The sequence below is a fragment of the Sturnira hondurensis genome, unplaced genomic scaffold (assembly GCF_014824575.4).
Source record: "Sturnira hondurensis isolate 20B ecotype Veracruz unplaced genomic scaffold, ASM1482457v3 Scaffold0001120, whole genome shotgun sequence".
Lineage (NCBI taxonomy): Eukaryota > Metazoa > Chordata > Mammalia > Chiroptera > Phyllostomidae > Sturnira > Sturnira hondurensis.
In genome coordinates, this window is record NW_028073751.1 from 3450373 (window position 1) to 3473548 (window position 23176).

At 41.2% G+C, this 23176-nt stretch overlaps 1 protein-coding gene across 1 annotated transcript; it reads left to right on the forward strand.

The window, feature by feature from the left end:
- The first annotated feature begins 412 nt into the window (after positions 1-412).
- ZMAT2 (zinc finger matrin-type 2) lies at positions 413-8997 on the forward strand. The gene is made up of 6 exons (XM_037062187.1): positions 413-518; positions 850-943; positions 2682-2805; positions 5990-6063; positions 6612-6757; positions 7970-8997. Exons 1-6 carry the CDS (start codon positions 501-503, stop codon positions 8111-8113), a joined length of 600 nt encoding a protein of 199 aa, XP_036918082.1. The 5' UTR covers positions 413-500; the 3' UTR covers positions 8114-8997.
- Positions 8998-23176: the final 14179 nt, after the last annotated feature.

The window sequence follows — 23176 nt, forward strand, 5'->3', positions numbered from 1 at the left end:
CAAAAAGCATCTCCACTTATGCGTTGGGAAGGCTTGCAGCCTTTGCGAACACTTTCATGGCGCGGAGGGGGTCATATCTTTAGTGCATTCTGGTAGATGGGGCATCTGAAGGCCTTAATAACAGCGCTTCAGCCTTAAAGAAGGTTTAGAACTCTTGGCAATGTACGGAAAGTTAATTAGACTAAAGGCCACTGATCCTCAGTTTCCTCGTTTGTAAAATAGATGAGTCGAACAGTCCTTCGATGGTTGTTTCCAAGGCCAGGGTGGGGGGAAAAAAACCACTTTTGCCGCAGCCCTTACTTCCGTGTTGCTTCATAGTAACCCTGCGCATGCGCCATTATCTTCGAGCCCAGGCGCGGCCGACAAGTCTGCTTTAGGAGCCCTCCAGTCTTTAGCTCCTTTAGAAAGCGAGACTAAGCTCATTGGAGGGTAAGCTTGCTTTACGGCTTAAGGTCGCTTTTTACGGCTTTTTACGGCTGCCCATTCACTTCGCGCTGAAGATGGCGTCGGGCAGCGGGGTAGGTGTTGTGTATAGTAGGAGGATTGAAGCGGGTGGAGGTTAAGGGGTAGTTTCTTAGCGCTGAATGTCCTGCGCCAGACAGACTTCCTGACACCTTTTTGCGACTCTGTGGCCGGGGTTCAAGAACTCCTCCGTAACGCCCTGGCGCAGGGTCAGTGAATCGCGGAGGTCTTTCGGGTTGGGGTCCGGAGGCTACTTCAGCCTCCCGCTGCGGCCCGGAGAGGCTTCGCTGCAGACAGGTCCCGGGGCCGCCTTGCTGGCGATGACTTGGTTTCTCTAGGGGTCGAACACGATTAGCGACGAATCCTGCGGGCTTTTTATCTCCACAGACAAAAAACTTGGACTTTCGCCGAAAGTGGGACAAAGATGAATATGAAAAGCTCGCTGAGAAGAGGCTCACGGAAGAGAGAGAAAAGAAGGATGGTGGGTGCCCTTTCCATCAGAGGCCAGGGGTATCGTAGATGCGATGCAGTGGTTGGAGGGCCGATGGGTAGTCGAAATGCACTGTCCTACCATCTGGCAGAGCGCAGCCTTCCTGGTCCTCGGGTTTTGTTGTTGTTGTTTTTTAATGTGTAAAATGTGGGCGAAGAGATGAACTGAAGTGGCTTTGAGGTGCTTTCCAGCTCTGTTGTCCTGTGCTTCCTTGCTCTCCCTTTGCTTGACACATTTTAGGACTTTGCTGAAGTCCAGAGAAGAGAATTGGTTCTTTAGTGATGACAGATATCAAAAGATTTTTTAAAAGATTTTATTTATTCATTTTAGACAGAGGGGAAGAGAAGAAGAAAGAGAGGGAGAGAAACATCAAGTGTGGTTGCCTCTCGAACTTTCGGTACTGGCTACCTGGCCTGCAATCCCCTACAGGCCCGCACTCAATCCACTGAGCCACCCCAGCTAGGGTGATATCAAAAGATTACTGCTGTGCATTACTGTTATTCAATCTTCTTATTGAAGATTCCCCCCTTTCTATTGAAATTACTTAAGGGGGAGAAGAACATTCCTGGCCTAATCAAAACCTTTTCTATAGTCTGAGAAGAGCAAGGGTACAGGCTGGGGGAGGTGTGATTGTTTCTGCTAATGCTTTGTAGGGCAGTTCTCTGTGTCTTAAACAGTGTCAGGGAATTGGGGGTTGGTGCACCTTTTCTTAGAGATTGCACTGTAGAAAAATACTTTTCAGTGCAACAGATTTTTTTTCATCTGTTTTCAAACTTGTGCATTCTTCCACTTCCACATCACCTCATACACACTAACTTGTTTCATTCTTTTTAAATAATTTATTTTTAGAGGGGAAGGGAGAGAGAAAGAGAGGGAGAGAAACATCAGTGTGTAGTTGCCAATCCTGCGTACCCTACTGGAGGCCTGGCCCAGGGAGGCCTGGCCGGCAACGCAGGCATATGCCCTGACTGGGAATCCAACCAGCAACCCTGTGGTTCACAGGCTGGCACTCAATCCACTGAGCCAAACCAGCCAAGGCACTTGTTTCATTTTTATATAACTTATATAATAACAGTGTTTGGCACATAACAGGTAATTCCTAAATGTGGGTCCCCTGTTTAAAAATTTCCCCAGCTCTTAGATTCAGTTGTGTGTTATGTTTGGAGTTTCTGAAAACATTGTTGAGTGTCCTTGCTCTTCTTTTCAAAGACTGCTTTTTAGCCCTGGCTGGTGTAGCTCAGTTGATTGAGCATGGGCCTGTGAAGCAAAGGGTCGCCTGTTCAATTCCCAGTCAGGGCACATGCCTGGGTTACAGGCCAGGTCCCCAGTATGGGACACATGAGAGGCAACCACACATTGATGTTTCTCTCCCACTCTTTCTCCTTCCCTTCCCCTCTCTATAAAAATAAATAAATAAAATATATTTTTAAAAAGGCTCCTTTTTGTGAAAAGTAAAAACAACTCCCTTCAATTTAGTTGATCAGTGAATAGAAAACATTGCTTTTAGACTTGTCGGTCTTAAAGTGGAGAAAAACTGTAGTGAGTTAAGGATTGCTTATCATTTTTCCTGTTCACATTCTCCCTATCTGTTCCTAGAAGTACCTGTTGCTTCAGGTTTCAGAAAAAAAAAATGAGAGTAAACCTCTGGATTTTGGTTTCATTCATTTCTTTTTCTTTCCAGTTAAGGATATGCAATATTGAAGGAACTTCCTTCCCCATTATATTTCAGGAAAACCAGTGCAGCCAGTCAAGCGGGAGCTTCTCCGACATAGGGACTACAAGGTGGACCTGGAATCGAAGCTTGGGAAGACCATTGTCATCACCAAGACCACGCCACAGTCTGAGATGGGAGGGTGAGTGGCTTTTCATTTTTCACTGTAGCCAGGAGTAAGTCTAATAAATTATGTTGATTTTAGGAAGTGTTGAGAAGGGTTCCCAGTCCCAGGATAAGAGGCTTGTTGCTTGTAATTCCATTTTTAGATTTATCTTTTTTTATTTTTAAATATAGTTTATTGATTATGCCATTACAGTTGTTCTAATTCCCCCCTTCATTTTTCTCCACCCTGTACACCCCCTCCCCCACCATTTCCCCCCTTTAGTTTATGTCCACGTGTCTCAAGTTCTTTAGATTCTATATTTCCCCCACATTCTTGCCCTCCCACCTATCTATTTTCTACCTACCCTCTATGCTATTTTCTGTGCCGTCTCCCCCCTTCTCCTCCTCCCACTCCCCTGTTGCTAACCCTCCATGTGATCTTCATTTCTATGGTTCCACTCCTGATCTAGCTGTCCTCTTAGTTTGCTTTTTTTTTAGATGTGGTTGTTAATAACTGTGAGTTTGCTGTCCTTTCACCGTTCATATTTTTTATCTTCTTTTTCTTAGATAAGTCTTTAACATTAAATATTAAACATTTACTATAATAAATGTTTATATTTAACATTTCATATAATAAGGACTTGGTGATGATGAACTCCTTGAACTCCTTGAGAAGCACTTTATCTGTCCTTCCATTCTAAATGAAAGCTTTGCTGGATAAAGCAATCTTGGTTGTAAGTCTTTGGATTTCATGACTTGGATGACTTGGAATACTTCTTTCCAGCCCCTTCTTGCCTGTAAGGTCTCTTTTGAGAAATCCACTCACAGTCTGATAGGAAATCCTTTGTAGGTGACTGTCCCCTTATCTCTTGCTGCTTCTAGGATTCTCTCCTTCATTTTAATCTTGGCTAATGTAATCATGATGTGCCTTGGTGTGTTCCTTCTTGGGTCCAACTTCTTTGTGACTTTTTGAGCTTCCTGGATTTCCTGGAAGTCTATTTCCTTTGCCAGATTGGGGAAGTTCTCCTTTATTATTTGTTCAAATAAGTTTTTCACTTGTGGCTATTCCTCTTCTCCTTCTGGTACCCCTATAATTCAGATGTTGGAACGTTTAAAGATGTCCTGGGGGTTCCTAAGCCTCTTCTCATTTTTTCGAATTCTTGTTTCTTCATTTTTTTCTGTTTGGTCATTTTTTTCTTCCTTCTGGTCCACTCCCTTGATTTGAGCCCCAGTTTCCTTTCCATCACTATTGGTTTCCTGTGCATTTCCCTTCATTTCAATTAGTTTAGCCTTCATATGTTCCTCTAATTTGTGACTAAAATTGACCAGTTCTTTGAGCATCCTGAACACCAGTGTTTTGAACTGTGCATCTGATAGGTTGGCTATCTCTTGGTTGCTTAGAGTTATTGGCTCTGGGTCTTTGAGTTCTTCTTGAGCCATATTTTGCTCTGTTCGCACCTGTTACTTATGAGGGGCGGAGCCCTAGGTGCTCTCCAGGGCGGGGCAACTCAATCACTGGGTTGTGATGCTGTATGTGGAAGCGAGGTCAGAGAAGGGCTATAGCAGGGTCCCCCCTGCTGCTTCTCCCAGCTGGGGCCTGCCCCGTCTGTCTCACTGCTTGCTCCATCATTGGTTTATCTGTGTGCAAGTGTGTGACCACGGTCTTCCTGCCGCCTTATGCCTCACTAGGTTCGCCTTTTGCTACCCCACACCTGGGATCTGCCCAGCTGCCTGTGCGCCTGGGTTGGGGGATCTTTCCTGCCAGACCCCGCTCTGCTGCTGGCTCCACCCCTCTTACCAGTCTGGCTGAATGGTTCGTGTTGTCGGACTTGCTTATAGTTCAATATTCTGTGTTTTGGCTGTGTTTTTGTTACTGAAACTTTGTTGACTTTAAACTTGGTTGTGAGAAGAGGCACAGTGTTTCTACCTACACCTCCATCTTGGTGGAAGTCTCCTATCTTTTTCTTTTGTCTCACAAGGTTCAGATTAACATTACATCTTTAGATGGGGTCACTTTTTAGGTTTCTTTATATTAGCACTGTAACTACTTCTTAATACTTAAAAAGGGATAATTTGTTCTCCTGTCAGAAGGAGAGGACTTCTGTGGAAATTTCTGGAGAAGAAATTGGGTGGACTTAGAATGGAGCCTAGGAGCTGTTAATGACGAATAAAGCCAGTAAAGGTTCCGGGCCGACTGTAAAGGTGGTGTTTGTTAAGGATCACCTGGTTGTGCACTTCCTTCCTAGACCAAGACTGGAGCCTATAGAAAGAGGGGTTCTATAAGAACTCTTTTGCCCATTCTTTTGTCGAGTTAGATTTTCCAGCAAGAGGGCAACACAGATAGCAGAGTGACATTTCGCTGAGCTACTTAGTAAACCCGCTGTTGCCATTCCTCTCTATATTAGTAAACTCTTGCCATGTAAATCAACAGATTAACCCAAAGTTTAGCTGCATAAAACAACAAATAGCTTACAGTTTCTGTGGGTAATAATCTTGGAAAGCCTCACCTAGTTGGTTCTGGCTCTGAATCTCGCAGAAAGGTGTAGTCAAGGTGTCTGCTGGGTTTGTGTTTGTGTTTGTGGTATAAGGAGCTGGAGGATCTGCTTCCACCCCTTACCACATGGCTGTGGTTTGGCGGCCTCATTCTTTGTTCTGTGGGTCTCTTCATTGTTCTTCTCATAACAAACCAAGTGATCCACATGGACAGACTAAGAAGCCATGTTTTTAAAATAACCTACTCTTAGGTGTGACATAGCATCACTTTTGACATATTCTGTTAGTTACACAGCCTAGCTGTGGTGTGAATTGGGAGGGGACTACCCAGGGTAGAAATTTTAGGAGGGTGGGGAATCACTGTGGGGCTATCTTGGAGGGTAGTTACCATGATTTTCCAAGAGCCAAGGCTCAGGTGGAAATGAGAAGTGCATCCTTCTGAAAAGACTTTTTACCTAAAAATACAAGTTTGTTGGTTGAAAACAGTACAATCCTTATAACTAGATTTTTTAAAAAAGTTTATTTATTGATTTTAGAGGGGAAGAGAGAGAAAAACATCAATTTATTGTTCTACTTATTTATGCACTCATCTGTTGCTTCTTGTATGTGCCCTGACCAGGGATTAAACCCACAACCTTGGTGTATCAGGACAACAGCCTAACCAACTGAGCTACCCAGCCAGGGCACAGCCAGATTTGACTCACGTGCTGTTTCTTTCTATTTGCTAGATATTACTGCAATGTCTGTGACTGTGTTGTGAAGGACTCCATCAACTTCCTGGATCACATTAATGGAAAGAAACGTAAGGCTTGGAGTTAGTTAGTGACTGTTGCTGGGGTCAGGCTTTGGAGTGGAGGGTGGGGGAAAAGGTGGTTTCTATTAAGCCCTATCTTTAATGCCTGGGGAATTCTCCGGTTGCTTCAGTGCAGGCCATCCTTTACTTCTTTATCTAATGTTTCTGGAGGCCATGAAGTGGGACACTGTTCTAGCCTTTCAACAAGCCCAGACCATGGTCTTCTGGGCTAAGCTGTCTCTGCTGACATGCATCTGCTCAGTATGGGAAGTTTAGAGCCATCTGCATCCTGTTAACTGGGGCTGCTGCCTCTGGGAACAGGTAAAGCCAAGGGAGTTTTTTTATCAGTTCTAATTAGTTTTACTATGTGTTTTACGAGATGTTTTTTAAAAAATGTCAGCAAGGAGCAGTTGAGATTTTGCTCCCTGGCATATGTCATCAGTTTGGCTCTGATAAACTCTTAAGAAACTTCTCAGAAAAAAATAGTCAGGAAAAGCCTTTTGAGGGGCTGAGGATATTATAATGACCTTACCTTCCTCACTGTTGACCCCACCCAGATCAGCGAAACCTGGGCATGTCTATGCGGGTGGAACGTTCCACTTTGGATCAGGTGAAGAAACGTTTTGAAGTCAATAAGAAGAAGATGGAAGAGAAGCAGAAGGATTATGATTTTGAGGAAAGGATGAAGGAGCTAAGAGAAGAAGTAAGGCTTTGCCGTCCTGCCCTCCTCCTTCTCCCAGCTTGGAATTTTATGTTATGAGTCCTGGGGAGGCTGACTTTCTCATTCCACTGAGGAGATAGTCTGGTCTTCCGAATATTTGTATATTAGAGAAAACATTTATTGCCCTTGTTTGGGACTCTCAGGAGCTGAAGGAAATGGCTCTAAATCTATGTTTTGTTCCTGGGTTCTCTGGGCTATACTTTCTTTCTTTCTTCCTTCTTTTTTAAAAAAGTTTTCTTTTTTTTTCTTCATTTTATTTATCTTTAGAGTGGAAGGAAAGGAGAGAAATATCAATGTATGGTTGCCTCTCTCGTGAGTCCCCTGCTGGGAACTGGCCTGCAACCCAGGCATGTGCCCTGACTGGGAATTGAACCTCGATCGTGTGGTTCCCAGGCCCGCGCTCAATCCACTGACCTACTCCAGCCAGGGCTAATGTATTTATTTTTGATGAGAGGAGAGGAGTGGTGGGAGGGAGGGAGAGAGAGAGAGAGAAAGAGAAAGAGAAAGAGGGACACTTCGATCTGTTGGTGTTCCACTTATTTATGCATTCATTGGTTGCTTCTTGTATGTGCCCTAAATGGAGATGGAATCCGCAACCTTGGTGTATCTGGAAGACAGTCTAACTGGCTAGGGCTAGGCCATATGTTTTTACTACAGAAGGGATTAAGTAAATGTTCCTGGTCTCCAGGAGACTCATGGAACTAGGCTTACTGGATCAAAATTCTGTGCCCTCCGCTTACTGGATCAAAATTCTGTGCCCTCCGCTTACTGGATCAAAATTCTGTGTCTTCCACTTACTGGCTGTGACTCTTGGGCAAGTTATATAAACTGTCTGTGCCTCAGTGTCCCCATATTGGAGACCTTAGTATATAGTATACTTAAAGCACTTTGACTAGTTCCTGGCTTGTACTACATTCCCCAGAATGGTAGTTGCTACTATATGGTTTTGCTCCCATTACCGTGTTCAAGAACTACAAAGGAACTGGAATGTAGGATTGAGAAGTGCTCTCCACAGTCTAAAACTTCTCCTTCCTAAACCTTATACTTTTTACTGTGGCTTTTCCTCTGCTTTTGAAATGTTATTTGTCTTTAACTATTTTTTCCTAAAAATAGAAAGGAATCTTGAAGCTCATTTATTCTTTCAAGAATGTTTGGCTGAGAAGTCTGAACTGATTCTGAGTGATTTCCCCCTAGGAGGAAAAGGCCAAAGCCTACAAGAAAGAGAAACAGAAGGAGAAGAAAAGGAGGGCTGAGGAGGACTTGACATTTGAGGAGGATGATGAGATGGCAGCTGTGATGGGCTTCTCTGGCTTTGGTTCCACCAAGAAGAGTTACTGAGGCTTTCTATGCTTAGCCCTTCGTTGGGCTTAACTTTGTGGGGGGTGTAATTTGGGGGGAGTTCCTTGGGAAAGTCCTTAAGAGTGGCAATGGGGAGGGCTAGTGGCTGGGTGTTTGTCGTTTCCCTCTACCTTGAGAGAGCGCCGGAGGCCGAGGTAATGCTGTGACGTGCTTCTTCAGCCTCCATGTATCACTGGAGTCAGAGGACCGCTGCCCATCTGAGTTCCCAATAAAGAAAAATCTCCTCCTTTGAGGCTGCTTTCCCAGAACTTCCCCTGCATCTTCCCTCTTCATCTAGCCAGTCTTCTCTGAGCATCCTACATTTATCCTGTGTTCTCCCTTTGTTTTAATTTTGACTCTTGCTTAGCCTGCAGCAGAAAGGTTCTCTGGGTCCCCGGTTTCCAGTTGAAACCATATCCTTGACCAGCCACCCCACCCCCGCTCCCCTCATTCCCCACTGTGATTCTCTAGCCACCTGCGCATGCACGTGTTCTGCCTGGGTCAGTGTTATGCGCGGATTGTGTGCATGAATCTGTCACATAGAGGGAGCCTGAACTAGAACCTCAGAGCATTGCTGCCGTGGGTCCCGACGTTCTTGGTTTCCTCAGTGCATGTCACAGGAAATTAAATGGGATGAGTGTTTGGTGTGGTTTTTATCTGGTAAGTCTTTTAACCTTTGTTTTTCATATGTAGACTGTTCAGCTTTTTCTGTTAGTTTTATTTTATTGAGGATTACTCTGTTTTTGTCTTCCTTGTAAGCAGGCTCTTGGAAGAACCTGTTTGATGCAAAAAAGAAAAAGGAAAAAAACCCTCATGTGGGAGCCTTTGGGTCTCAGAGGCTGTTCAACCTGTATAATAAATGCATCGACTGGGCCCATTTCACATTTGGTGGGAACATTCCGTATTCTTCCCTTTTCCTTCCCCCTCCTCCACACACACACCAAGGATTTCCACAGAGTTTATTCTCCCTTTATTTGAGCCCTGTCACTTTTCTCCTAGGTTCCTTTGGCATGAGTTGTATTTTCCTCTGACAGGGTCTGTGGAGGAGTCTGAACAGAACGTTCCCTGTAATGTAGTTTGCTTTGACCTTGTTTCAGGGACAGCAGAGCTCCATGTTGAACTCAGTGTTTCCCTAACCACTGCAGTGAGGCTAGGCCCAGGGTTACTCGCTTCGGCACTAGTGACATTCGTTGTGTGGGCTCCCTTGTGCATCACACGTTGTTCAGTGGTATCCCTAGCCTCTGCTCACTGGATGCCAGTAGCATCGCTTCCCCAAGTTATGACAACTAAAGATGCCTGCCCCCAGGAGGAATGGAGGTGAAATTTTTCCTATTGAGAACCATTGAGAAGCTGTCTTCCCTTCCTTGGTCTAAGTTGAGAATGAGGTGGCGTAGATTGGTTAACTAAAGGAAAAACAACTTGGATATTCCCTGGATTGGGTGCTATGGCAGATCCCATGGATGCAAAGGGGAAAAAAGTCAGTACTTTTACATTAAAGCAAACAGAAGTTACCTAACTATTAGCTGGTTCTGTACCCTGAAAAGCCATCTCTATTTGGGGTAGCAAGGCTGCCACCATATGGCTCATTTACATTCTCTGCCTCAGGTAGTTCTCTGAAATCCTTTATGTGGTGTCTATACCACCTATGGGTCCCCCAAAGTATTGTGTTCTTTCCTTTGGACTTTTATACACAGTTCCCTTGCTGTGATATAGGTCTTTTCCCTGGTTTTTTTCTAATGCTGAATCTTGTCACTGGGAACTGTGAATGTGTCTCAAAGCCTGGCTCAAAGTTTGATAATACAGTATTGTCCAATTGTGGGTTGATTAATGGGGCACCTTCCTTGTCATGATTGTGTGCTGTACAGGTCCTGGGTAAGAATCTGCTCTAACAGACGGGGTCCTTTTGTTCCCCCATTCAAGGCAGGCTGGAGAAGGTTATCAGTGAGCTGAGTTTCATGGTTCAGTATTCATTCTTCAGGAAACTAATTCAAGTGGGTACGGTGGAACCTTACCTTTGGCCACCTCCACTAAAAAACAATTCTAAATTTCAGGTTCCCTTAAATTCTCTTGGGACTTGCAAGTGGTTTGAGTGTCCAAGGGGCCTGTCTAGATCATGGGTACTTGGAGAGACTCAGAATATTTCGCTGGAAAAGGGAGAAGGAGATGGGATGGAAATTTAGGAGCCTGGAGCTATCCCAAAGAAGTCAAATCCCTGGAAGGGAAATTTTTGATATTTATGGTCTCCCTAAAATCCACAGAAACTGCATTCTGGTTGAGGAAGATGCCTGTGACTGGCTTACATGTGTTCAGTTACTCCCTGGTAGTATCTTACAGGGTGAGCTATCAAGGCCACAACTGTTGCAGAATTTACACATTCTGGCAGAATGGCCATTTATAGTATTTAGGGAACAAAAGGTCAGTGTGGTTTCAGGCAATTCTGTGGCTTCTGGTACCTCCAATAACCCCTCTAAAAACTTAACTGTGAAGGATCTTTTTACTCCAGTTAGTCTAAAAAAACACTTGGCTTATGTGAACATATACATAAAAGGACATTTACTGCAATTTTGTTTTTATAACAGCAAAACATTGAAAACTGGTACATTTATACTCGATTATAAAGCAGCCATTACAATCAATATATATATGAAGTAGATCTGTATGTACTGATGAGAAAGGTCTCCAAGACATACTGTTAGTGTAGAAATCATCCAACAAACCAATCTCCAGTAAGACTAACCCCCCAGGCATAAAACGAAATTGTACAGTTAAATACATAGATTGAGGAAAAGGGCTGGAGGGATACCCACTGAAATTCTTAATTGCTTTTTGGATTTTGCCATGTATAATGTGCATTTTTTTCTTGCCCAAAAATTTTGAGAGAAAAATTGCATGCAACGTACACAGGTATGATGATTACATAGAATGAGCATAATATGTATAATACACAAAAATATGGTTGTGCATTATACACAGGAGCACATTATACATGGTAAAATTCATGGAGAAAAGAGTAATTGGGAAGAGAAGGTTAGCTTACACTACATCTAAAAGGGCTTTCATGTGGGATTTAAAACATTTGAAAAAAAATAATGGAACTTGCCTAATTTGGCAAAGGAAATAGATATCCAAGTCCAGGAAGCACAGAGATGGACCAAACAAGATAGACCCAAAGAGGAACACACCAAGACATCATAATTAAAATGTCAAAGGTTAAAGATAAAGAATCTTAAAAGCAGAGAGTTACCTTCAAAGGAGTTCCCATAAGGCTATAAGCTGATTTCTCAAAATAAATTTTGCAGGCAAGAAGGGACAGGCAAGAAATATTCAAAATGATGAAAAGCAAGGACATACAACCTAGATCATCAATCACTCTACCCAGGAAAGCTATCATTTAGAATGGAAGGGTAGATAAAATGCAAGTCAAGATAGAGGTAAAGAAGTTCATCATCACCAAGCCATTGTTACACTAAATGTTAAAGGGACTTATTTAAGAAAAAAGATCAAAACTATGAGCATACAATTTAACAAGTTCACATCTATCAACAAATGAATCTAAAAAAACTAAGCAAACAAGCATAACAGGAACATTATAGATATGCAGATCATTTGGAGGTTTATCGTCTTGGAGGAGGAAGGAGGAGTGTGAGATAAATGGCTCAGGGTTTAGAAGCATAATTGGTAGGTACAAAACAGGGACATGTTAAGAATAGCATAGGAAATGGAGAAGGTATATGCACGACCCATGAACATGAACTAGGTGGGGATTGCTGGAGGGAAAGAGGGGAACTGGGCAGAGCGGGGCAAAGGGGGGAAATTGGGACAATTGTAATAGCATTAATATATATTTTAAATAAAATGAAATATTAAAAAATAAAATATTTAAAAATAGTAGAAGAAGTAATGCTATACAACACCTGGGAGAGGAGCTGTAGGATTTATCTAGTTTAGCTGCAAAGTTCAAGAAAAGGCCTCAAATACAATTTGTAGCTTTGTTGATGCATTGTGAAAGTTGCTTTCATCACAGAGTGACCTCGTGTGGTTGTCTGCGGGATCGCCAGTTTGGAGCAGGCGTCCTGTGATTCGTGGTGGACCACGTGACCCCTGCGTGTTAGGAGGCATTACGGCTGGAAGCCATTACCGAACAGCTCTCCGGGGGCTTAGAAGAGACCTGCGTCTTCATTGCTGAGTATCCTCAGATGGGCACTCGCCAAGTGTCTGGCTGGGACGGAGAGGAGGAGGAGGGGAAGATGGGGGAAGAGTTAATTGGATGGTTTGACCATGAGTCATTCCACATCATTATTGCGAAATAAACCTCAGCAGTGAAGAGACTATAATCTAAAGGTTGCTTGCGGGCTGGCTTTAGCTCAGCGGGTACTTCGATTCACAATCGCAGCAACGTAATCACCCTTGCTTGCGAGGGTGGTTCGAGACCCGCGGGCGCTCACCAGCCCTTTTGCCTCTGTCCCAGCTTCATTTTCCCAGTATCAGCCTAGATTATTGTATTGAGATTTCTCCCCTGCCCAACACACCAAAGCGACTGGGTTTCCAGGGGATTTGCAGTTCCCTTTCCACCAGGAACTGGTGCTCCGCGGAGAAATGCTAGTTGGGGCAGGAAATACAGAGATGAACCCCAGAGTACCTTGTAGTGCCAGAAAGTAAGGAAGTGCTAAAAAAACAAACAGCACACAAAAATTCCAACCCAAAACAAAAAATTTACTTTTAAAATTGGTGTTTAGTAGCCCTGGATGGTGCAGCTCAGTGGATTGAGCGCAGGCCTGCAAACCAGATGATCGTGGTACGATTCCCAGTCAAGGCACATGCCTGGGTTGCAGGCCAGTTCCGGGCAGGGGCCAGTTTCCAGCAGGGGATGCACGAGAAGCAACCATACATTGATGTTTCTCTTCCTCCCTCCTTCCCTTCCCCTCTAAAGATAAATAAATAAATATTTTTTAAAAATTGGTGTTTAGTGATGTTCCTGGTTTTGTTCCAGTTGCTTCTGTATGCTTGTATCTTCCCTAATGTCCTCAAATTCCTTTTCCTTGAGCTATGTTATTTTGTTGGTCAGCTGTATCTTGACTGTGTTCTATTACTTTTTTTTTTAAATAAAGATTTGAAATTTATTTATCTTTAGAGGAGAAGGGAAGGAGAGAAGGAGAGAAATATCAATGTATGATTGCCTCTCGTGAGTACCCAGCTGGGAACTGGCCTGCAACCCAGGCATGTGCCCTGACTGGAAATAGAACCGCAATTGTGTGGTTTGCAGGCCCGCGCTATTACTTATATAAAATCAGTTATTTTGTCCTTTTCTCCTTTCTTTCCTCACTTCTATTTTTTTAGTCATGTTGTTTTTACAAAAAGGAAATTTCATACTATTTTTCACCCTTGTCATTATCTGTATTTTAGTTGGAGATCTACAACTTAATATGTTTAATTCTCACCATCATAAAGCTTTCTGAGTTTTCCCCTTTTCCCCAATTAGCTAGATAAGCCCATTCTCTAGTAAATTCTTCAAGAGAGGGTCCTGAGCATAGCATTTTGAGTTGTTGAATATTTATTTATTTATTTCCCCCCTATATATCTTTTGGTCTACTTTGTTGATTCATTTGGGTTTTTTGTTTATTTGTTTTTTTAAGATTCCTTATATCAGTGAAATCATATGGTGTTTGTATTTCTCTGTCTTTTTTTTCTTTTTTAAGGTTTATTTATTTACTTATTTTTAGAGGGGAAGGGAAGGAGAAAGGGAGAGAAATGTCAATGTATGGTTGCCTCTCATGAGTCCCCTGCTGGGAACTGGCCTGGAACCCAGGCATGTGCCCTGATTGGGAATTGAACCATGATTGTCTGGTTCACAGGACGGCGCTCAATCCACTGAGCTACACCAGCCAGGGCTGCATTTCTCTGTCTTACTTCACTTAGCATATACCTTCGAAAGTCCATCCATGTCACAAATGACAAGATTTCCTTCTTTTTTGTTGCTGGATAATATTCCATTGTATATATGTACCACAACTTCTTTATCCATTCATCTAGGTTGCTTCCATATCTTGGCTACTATGAATAATGTAACAATGAACACAGGGATGAATATATCTTTTCAAATTAGTGTTTTTGTTTTCTTTGGATTGCTGGGTTGTATGGCAGCTCCATAGAGCTGCTCTATTCTCCACTTTTTGAGAATAGCCATCCTGTTTTCCATAGGGATGCACCAATTTATGACCCGCCCCCACCCCACAACAGTGCATTTGAGTTTCCTTTTCCACCCGTCCTTGCCAGCACTTGTTATTTGTTGATTTGTTGATAACAGCCATTCTGACAGGTGTGAGGTGATATCTCATTGTGTTTTAATTTGCATTTTCCTGATGATTTATGATGAGCATCTTTTTTATATCTGTTGGCCCTCTGTATGTCCTCTTCGGAGAAAAGTTTATTCAGCCCCTCTGTACATTTTTAAAAATATTTTTTAATTTATTTTTAGAAATAGAGGAAGGAAGGGAGAAAGAAAGGGTGGGAGACATCGATCAGCTGCCTCTTGCACGCACATTGCTGGAGACCTGCAGCCCAGACATGTTCCCTGACCAGGAATCAAACAGGTGACCTTTGGGTCTGTGGGGTGACACCCAACCAACTGATCCACACTGGTCAGGCCCTCTATATTTTTAATTGAATTTTTCAGTGTTAAGTTGTATGAGTTTTTAATGTATTTTGACTATGAATAACTCCTTATTAATATATCATCTGCAAATATCTTTTTCCATTCAGTAGGTTACCTTTTTGGTTTGTTGATAGTTCCCTTTGCTGTGCAAAAACTTTTTAGTCTTATGGAGTCCCATTTGTTTATTTTTGCCTTTTTTGCCCTTCTCGAAGGAGGTATATAAAAAAAAGTGCTGCTAAGGTTGATGTCAGAGTGTTTACGGTCTATGTTTTATTTTAGGAGTTCTATAGTTCTAGAGGTCTTATGTTTAAGCCTTTCATCCATTTTGAGTTTATTTATGTATGTAATGTAAGAAAGTGGTTCAATTTAAATTTTTTTAAGATTTTATTTATTTATCTTTAGAGGGGAAGGGAAGGAGAGAAGTATCAATGTATGGTTGCCTCTCGTGAGTCCTCTGCTGGGAACTGGCCTGCAACCCAGGCATGTGCCCTGACTGGGAATCGAACCGCGATCGTGTGGTTCGCAGGCCCGCGCTCAATCCACTGAGCTACACCAGCCAGGGCCAATTTAATTTTTTTCCACATATTTCTTCAATAAGCCACTTATTGAAGAGGCTTATCCTTACCCTGCTGTATATTCTTGCCTCCTTTGTTGTAGATTAATTGACTACATCAATGAGGATTTATTTCTGGATAGTTCTTGCATATTTAAAACTGATTTTCTATAGTCTTGGTACTTGAAGGACATATTGCTTGGATATAAAATCTTGGTTGACATTTCTTTTCCTTGAGGTTTTTAAAAACTTCTTTGCTTCTTTGTTGTGGAACTTGATACCAACCTGATTTTTGTTCTTTCATAAATGATTTGGTCTTTTTGCCTAAGGCCCAGAGGATTTTTCTTTCAAATCTAGTTTATTTTCTAAGATATATCTGAGAGTTAACCATTTCATATCAATTTTCCTAGGTTCATGGAAGACCCTTTTGATGTTTAGATTTAAGTTTTATTTCCAGAAAGCTTTTTTGTATTATAATTTTGAATACTATTACATATGTTCCATTATTTTGTTTTTCTTCTCGGAGACTGTATAATATGCTTGGGAAATTGTGTGTATCTAGCACCTTCTGTCTGATTCTTCTTGCTGCTTTCTTGACTTTATTTTTATTTTCTTAGCTGTTTTGATATCTTTCCTCAATACCAGTGAGGAAATATATTTGAAGCAAAATCTCTTCCCTTGGAACATCTTATAATGTAATCTTTTTTTTTCCTGAAATGATTTGCCTTTTTCTTCCATTTCTCCTGATTTTGTCTTTGATCTTTGGGTTTTTTTGTCCACTTCTGCTCCGAGTTTTTATTATTATTATTTAGAGGGAAGGGAGGGAGAAATAGAAGGAAAGAAACCTCATTGTGGGAGAGAAACATTGATTGGTTGCCTCTCGAGCACACCCCAACTAGGGACTGGCCCCCAACTCAACATGTGCCCTTACTGAACCTGTGACTCTCGCCGTGCGGGGTGATGCGCAACAAAATGAGCCATGCCAGTCAGGGCACAGTTCTGGGGATTCCGACAAAGGTTTCCACTATTGGAGAGCCGTACTCAGTAGTTTCCCTGCTCTAACAAATGCCACGTGCTCCACCTACTAATCCCACCCTCACTCCAACCTGAACTCTGGCAATCATCTTTTTACTGCCTCCGTAGTTTTGCCTTTTCCATAGTGACATATAACTGGAATCATATAGTATATAGCCTTTTCAACTGGTTTTTTGACTTAGCAATATGCATTTAGGGTTTCCCTGTATTTTTTTTCATGGCTTAATAGCTCATTTCCTTATCACTCAATAATATTTTATTTTATTAATGTACCATATCTCATTAATCCATCCATTGAAGGACACATTGATTGCTTTCAATTTATGGCAATTATGAATAAAACTGTTACAAATATTTGTATGCAAGATTTTTTTGGACATAGTTTCAACTCATTTAGATAAATACCTAGAAACACAATTGTGGGATCATATGATAACCCTATATTTAGTTTGCTAAACAACTGTCAATTGTTTCAAAAAGTAGATGTACCCACTTTTGGGAATTTTTCATTCCCACCAACAATGAATGGGAGTTTCTATTGGTCCATATCCTTGTCACCATTTGGTGTTGTCACTGTTTTGGATTTTAGCCATTTTAATAGGTATATAATGGTATCTCATTATTGTTTTAATTTGCAATTCTTTAAAGACATATGATGTTGAATATTTTTCCATATGCTTTTTTTGGGTCACTTATATATCTTCTTTGGTAAAATGTCTGTTCAAAGTTGTTGCCCATTTTAAAATTAAGTTGTTTGTTTTATTGTTGAATTTTAAGAGTTCTTTGCCCTGGCTGGTGTGGCTCAGTGGATTGAGCGCGGGCCTGTGAACCACACGATCGTGGTCCGATTCCCCATCAGTTTGGGTTTCCCCATGCCTGGGTTACGGGCCAGTTTCCCGCAGGGGACGCACAAGGGGCAACCGGACATTGATGTTTCTCTCCCTCTCTCCTTCCCTTCCCCTCTAAAGATAAAGAAATAAAATATTTAAAAAACCAAGTTTTTGTATATTGTCTTTTTGGGCTGCTGTAACAAAAAACATAGAACGGGCCCTGGCTGGTGTAGCTCAGTGGTTGAGCGTGGGCCTGCAAACCACACGATCGTGGTTCGATTCCCAGTCAGGGCACATGCCTGGGTTGCAGGCCAGTTCCTGGTTCCTGGCAGGGGACGCACGAGAGGCAACCATACATTGATATTTCTCTCTCTCTCTCTCCTTCCCTTCCCCTCTAAGATAAATAAATAAAATCTTAAAAAAAAAACCCAAAACATAGAATGGGTGGCTTATAAATAGCAGACAACCCAAAACATAGAATGGGTGGCTTATAAATAGCAGACATTTATTTTTCACAGTTGTGGAGGCTGGGAAGTCCAGGATCATGGCATTAGCAGATCCATGTTTGGTGAAGGCTTCCTGCTCACAGATTCCCATCTTTTCACTTGGTGGGAGGGGACTGGGGAGCTCTGGGAGGTCTCTTTTATAAGGGCACTAATCCAGTGAATGAAGGTGGAGTTTCCCAAAGGTCTCATCTCCCTAAGACCCCATTTCCTAACATCATCACCTTGGAGGTTGGTATTTCAACAAATGAGTTTGGGGGGGACACAGACATGTATTCTATAAGATACATAGGGTCCCGCAGAAATATGGCCCACTTGAGTGTGGTTGGTAGGGCAATATATGGGTGTAATAATTTATAGTTTTAATTAAAACATTTCACCTAAAATGTCATATGGTGTGATTGAGTGTGACATTGTTATGTTACAGAATTACATGTTTATGATTTTATGATTACATGTTTAAGAAAAGATTTTGTAATAAAAAAGGGGTATTTTTTGTGCCAGACCCTGTACTTAAGATACAAGTTCTTTATAAGATAGGTGTTTTGCCAACATTTTCACCCAGGATTGTGTTTCGATTCTCTTAAAAGTATGTCTCATTCCTGGCTGGCGTGGCTCAGTGGGTTGAGTGCTGGCCTGTGAACTGAAAGGTCACCTGTTTGGTTTCCAGTCAGGGCACATGCCTGGGTTGCGGGCCAGTGGAGGTGTGCTGGAGAGAGCCAATAGATGTTTATTTCCCTCTCTTTCTCCCCCCCTTTCCTCTCTTTAAAAAGTAGATAAAATCTTTAAAAAATATATTATCTTTCTAAAAGTGTCTCTCATAAGGCAGGAGTTTTAAATTTTAACAAAGTCAAACATAATTTTTTTTCTTTCTTATGTTGTGCTTTTGGTATAATATATAACAATTCATGCCCTGACTGGTGTGGCTCAGTGGATTGAATGCTGGCCTGAGAATCAAAGGGTTGCTAGTTTGATTCCCAGTCAAGGGCACATGCCTGGGTTGCCGGCCAGGTTCCTGGTTGAAGGTTCATGAGAGGCAACCACACATTGCTGTTTCTCTCCCTCTCTTTCTCCTTCCCTTCTCCTTCCTTTAAAATTAAATAAATAAGTAAAAACTTTAAAAAATTTTTTAAAAGTAAAAATTCATCACCAAACCCAAGGTTGTCTAAATTTTCCCCCATGATGGACCCTAGCGGTTTTGCATTTTACATTTAGACCTATTGATTCATTCTGAGAGTTAAGTTTTGTGACAGGCATAAGGTGTGTGTCTAGATTCTTTTTTGTTTGTTTCTATTTGGATTTCCAGTTGCTCCAGCACTGGACATTTGCCAAAAAGTCCAGTGCTGGATGTTCAATGGACATTTTCTCCATTGAAATAGTTGGCTATGTTTGTGTGGGTCTATTACTGGGCTTTCTATTCTGTTCTGTTGGTCTATTTGTCTGTTCTTTTGTCAATACAACAGTGTCTTTTTTTGAAATAATTAAATTTAAAAAATTTAATTTATTGGGGTAGCATTAGTTAATACCACTACATAATTTTCAGGTATACAACTTTATAATACAACATCTATCTATTCCACTGTGTAATCACTACACTATATACAGGGTGGAGAAATAGGTTTACAGTTGTATATGAAACGTATAGTTTATTCATGTATTATTATTTATTAATTAATATATTATTTTCCACATGAACTGTAAACTTGCTATTGCCCCTCCCTGTATTTGGCCCCCTTTACCCCTTCATCTACCACCCCTACCCCTCCTTCCCCTCTGGTGCGCACAGTACTGTGCTCTGTCTATGAGTTTGTTTTGTTTGTCCATTTGTTGCTTTTTGTTTTATATTCTGTATATGAGTGAAACCATGTGGTTCCTGTCCTTTTCCACCTTACTTATTTCACTTAGCATAGTACTCTCAAGACACATCCATGTTGTTACAAATGGCGATATTTCTTTTTCTATGGTTGAGTAGTATTTCATTGTATATGTATATACCACACCTTTTTAATCCAGTTATCCATCAAGGGACACTTAGATTATTTCCAAGTCTGGGCTTTTGTGAATAAGGCTGCAGTGAACATGGGGGTAAATATATTTTTTACAAGTGTTTTCAAATTTTTCAGATACATGCCCAGAAGACGGATTGCTTATCATATGGTAGCTCTATTCTTAAATTTTTGAGGAATATCCATACTGTCTTTCATAGAGGCTGCACCAGTTTACTTCCCACCAGCAGTGCACAAGGGTTCCCCTTTCTCCACATCCTCTCCAACACTTGGTATTTCTTGTCATATTTATAATAGCCATTCAAACAGGTATGAGCTGGAATCACACTGATAACACACTGTCTTTATTACTGTAGCTTTATACTAAGACTTCAAGTCAGGCAGTGGCATTCCTCTGATTTTGTTCTTCTCCTTCAATATCATGTTGATTATTATCGGTCTTTTGCCTCTTTCTGCAAACTTTAGAATGAGTTTATCAGTATCCACAAAATAACTTGCTGGAACTTTTACTGGATTCCACTAAATCTATAGATCCTGTTGGGAGAAACTGACATCTTAATAATATGAATTTTTCTATCAATGAACATAAAATATCTCTAATTTATTTACATCTTCGTTGATTTCTTTCATCCGAGTTTTGTAGTTTTCCTGATATCGAGTCTTTGCATATTTTGTTTGATTTATACCTCGTCATTTTAATTATTTTGGTGACTATAAATGGTATTATATTCTAAATTTCAAATTTCAACTGTTCATTGCTGGTATATAATAGAACAATTGACTTTTGGATATTAACTTTTATATCCTGCAAATAATTGCTATACTTGCTTATTAGTTTCAGAAGTTTTTGGTCGATTCCTTGAAATTTTTCTGCAGAGACAATGACTCAGATCATCTGCACACATAGACAGTTTCATTTCTTCCTTTCCAATATGCATATATTTTATTTTACTTCTTTGTCTTATTGCACTAGCTAGGACTTCCAGTATGATTTTGAAAAGAAGTGGTGAGAGGGGACATCATTGTCCTGTGCCCAGTCTTAAAGGAAAATCATCTAGTTTTTCACCATTAAGTATAATATTAGCTCTATGCATTTTGTAGATTTTTTAAAGTAAAAAATAATACATTTATTGCCCAATCAATGGAAAAGTAATTAAAGTAAAATGAAGCTAATACTTTAACTTCTTCTTTTTTTCCTTTTTTAAAAAATATATATATTTTATTGATTATACCATTACAGTTGTTCTATTCCCCCCCTTCATTCCCCTCCACACCCATCCCCCACCATTCTCCCCCCCTTAGTTTATAACCACATGTCTCAAGTTCTTTAGATTCTATATTTCCCCTACTGTTCTTGCCCTCCCACCTATCTATTTTCTACCTATTGTCTATGCTATTTTATGTACCTTCTCCCCCCTTCTCCTCCTCCCACTCCCCTGTTGCTAACCCTCCATGTGTTCTTCATTTCTATGGTTCCACTCTTGATCTAGCTGTCCTCTTAGTTTGCTTTTGTTTTAGGTGTGGTTGTTAATAACTGTGAGTTTGCTGTCCTTTCACTGTTCATATTTTTCATCTTCTTTTTCTTATATAAGTCCCTTTAGCATTTCATATAATAAGGGCTTGGTGATGATGAACTCCTTGAACTTGACCTTATCTGAGAAGCACTTTATCTGTCCTTCCATTCTAAATGAAAGTTTTGCTGGATAAAGCAATCTTGGCTGTAGGTCTTTGGATTTCATGACTTGGAATACTTCTTTCCAGCCCCTTCTTGCCTGTAAGGTCTCTTTTGAGAAATCCGCTGACAGTCTGATGGGTACTCCTTTGTAGGTGACTGTCCCCTTATCTCTTGCTGCTTCTAGGATTCTCTCCTTCATTTTAGTCTTGGCTAATGTAATTATGATGTGCCTTGGTGTGTTCCTTCTTGGGTCCAACTTCTTTGGGACTCTCTGAGCTTCCTGGATTTCCTGGAAGTCTATTTCCTTTGCCAGACTGGGGAAGTTCTCCTTTATTATTTGTTCAAATAAGTTTTCCACTCGTGGCTGTTTCTTTCCCCCTTCTGGTACCCCTATAATTCGGATGTTGGAACGTTTAAAGATGTCCTGGAGGTTCCTAAGCCTCTCCTCATTTTTTTGAATTCTCATTTCTTCATTCCTTTCTGGTGGGATGTTTTGTTCTTCCTTCTGGTCCATTCCATGGATTTGAGTCCCAGTTTCCTTTCCATCACTATTGGTTTCCTATGCATTTCCCTCCATTTCAATTAGTTTAGCCTTCATATGTTCCTCTAATTTGTGGCTATAATCAACCAGTTCTGTGAGCATCCTAATCACCAGTGTTTTGAACTGTGCGTCTGATAGGTTCACTATTTCCTGGTTGCTTAGAGTTATCGGCTCTGGGGCTTTGAGTTCTTCTTGAGCCATAATGTTTTGGTATGTTCACACCTGTTACATATGAGGAGCAGAGCCTTAGGTGTTCACCAGGGTGGGGCAACTCAGTTGCTGGGTTGTAATGCTGTATGTGGGGGCGGGGTCAGAGAGGAGCAATGGCGGTTCCGTCTGCCGCCTCACCACTGCTGCCACAGCAGCCACTGTCACCAGGGCTTGCTTGTTTTGTCTCACTGTGGGTGAATGTGCGACTGCAGTCAGTCTGCCCCACACCCTGACTGGGTCCGCACTGCTACCCCGCTGCTACCCGAGCTGCCTGCGTGCCTGGGTCAGGGGATCTTTCCTGCCCATCCCTGCTCCGCTGCTTGCTGGGATGGGCAGGAAAGATCTCCTGACCCAGGCATGCCCCTCTTACTGGTCCGGTTGAACGGTTCGTTGTTGTCGGACTTCTGTATAGTTCAATTTTCTGATCTTTGGCTGTGTCTTTGTTTACTAAACCTTTGTTGTATTCAATCTTGGTTGTGGGAGAAGGCACAGTGTTTCCATCTATGCCTCCATCTTGGCGGAAGTCCTGCTTTTTGTAGATTTTTAAAATCAAGTGGAGTAAATTCCTCTCTATTCCTAGTTTTCTAAAAGTTTTTAAATTGTGAATGGATGTTAGATTTTGTCAAATGCCTTTTTCTGCATATGTTGATATAACCATGTAACTTTTCTACTTTTAGCCTATTGATGTGATAGATTGCATTAATTGATATTTTTATTGTATTTTTTCCATTACCATTTATCCCCCATATACCCTCTTCTACCTCCACCCATCCCACCCTCCCTTCATTAATTGATTTTCAAGAGTTGAGTCATTCTTGCATACCTGGAATAAATCCTACTGGGTCATGGTGTATACTGTATTTTGCCATGTATAATGTGCATCCACATTTTGGGCCCAAACTTTCAGGAAAAAAACCTTTCATTTAAAAATTTTAAACTATTTATTTATTTATTCATTCATTCATTCATTCATATTCATTCATATCTAAAGATATTTGTATTTTTTGTATTATAAAGAAATTTTGGCATTTATTTTTAAACATATTATGGTACAAGAA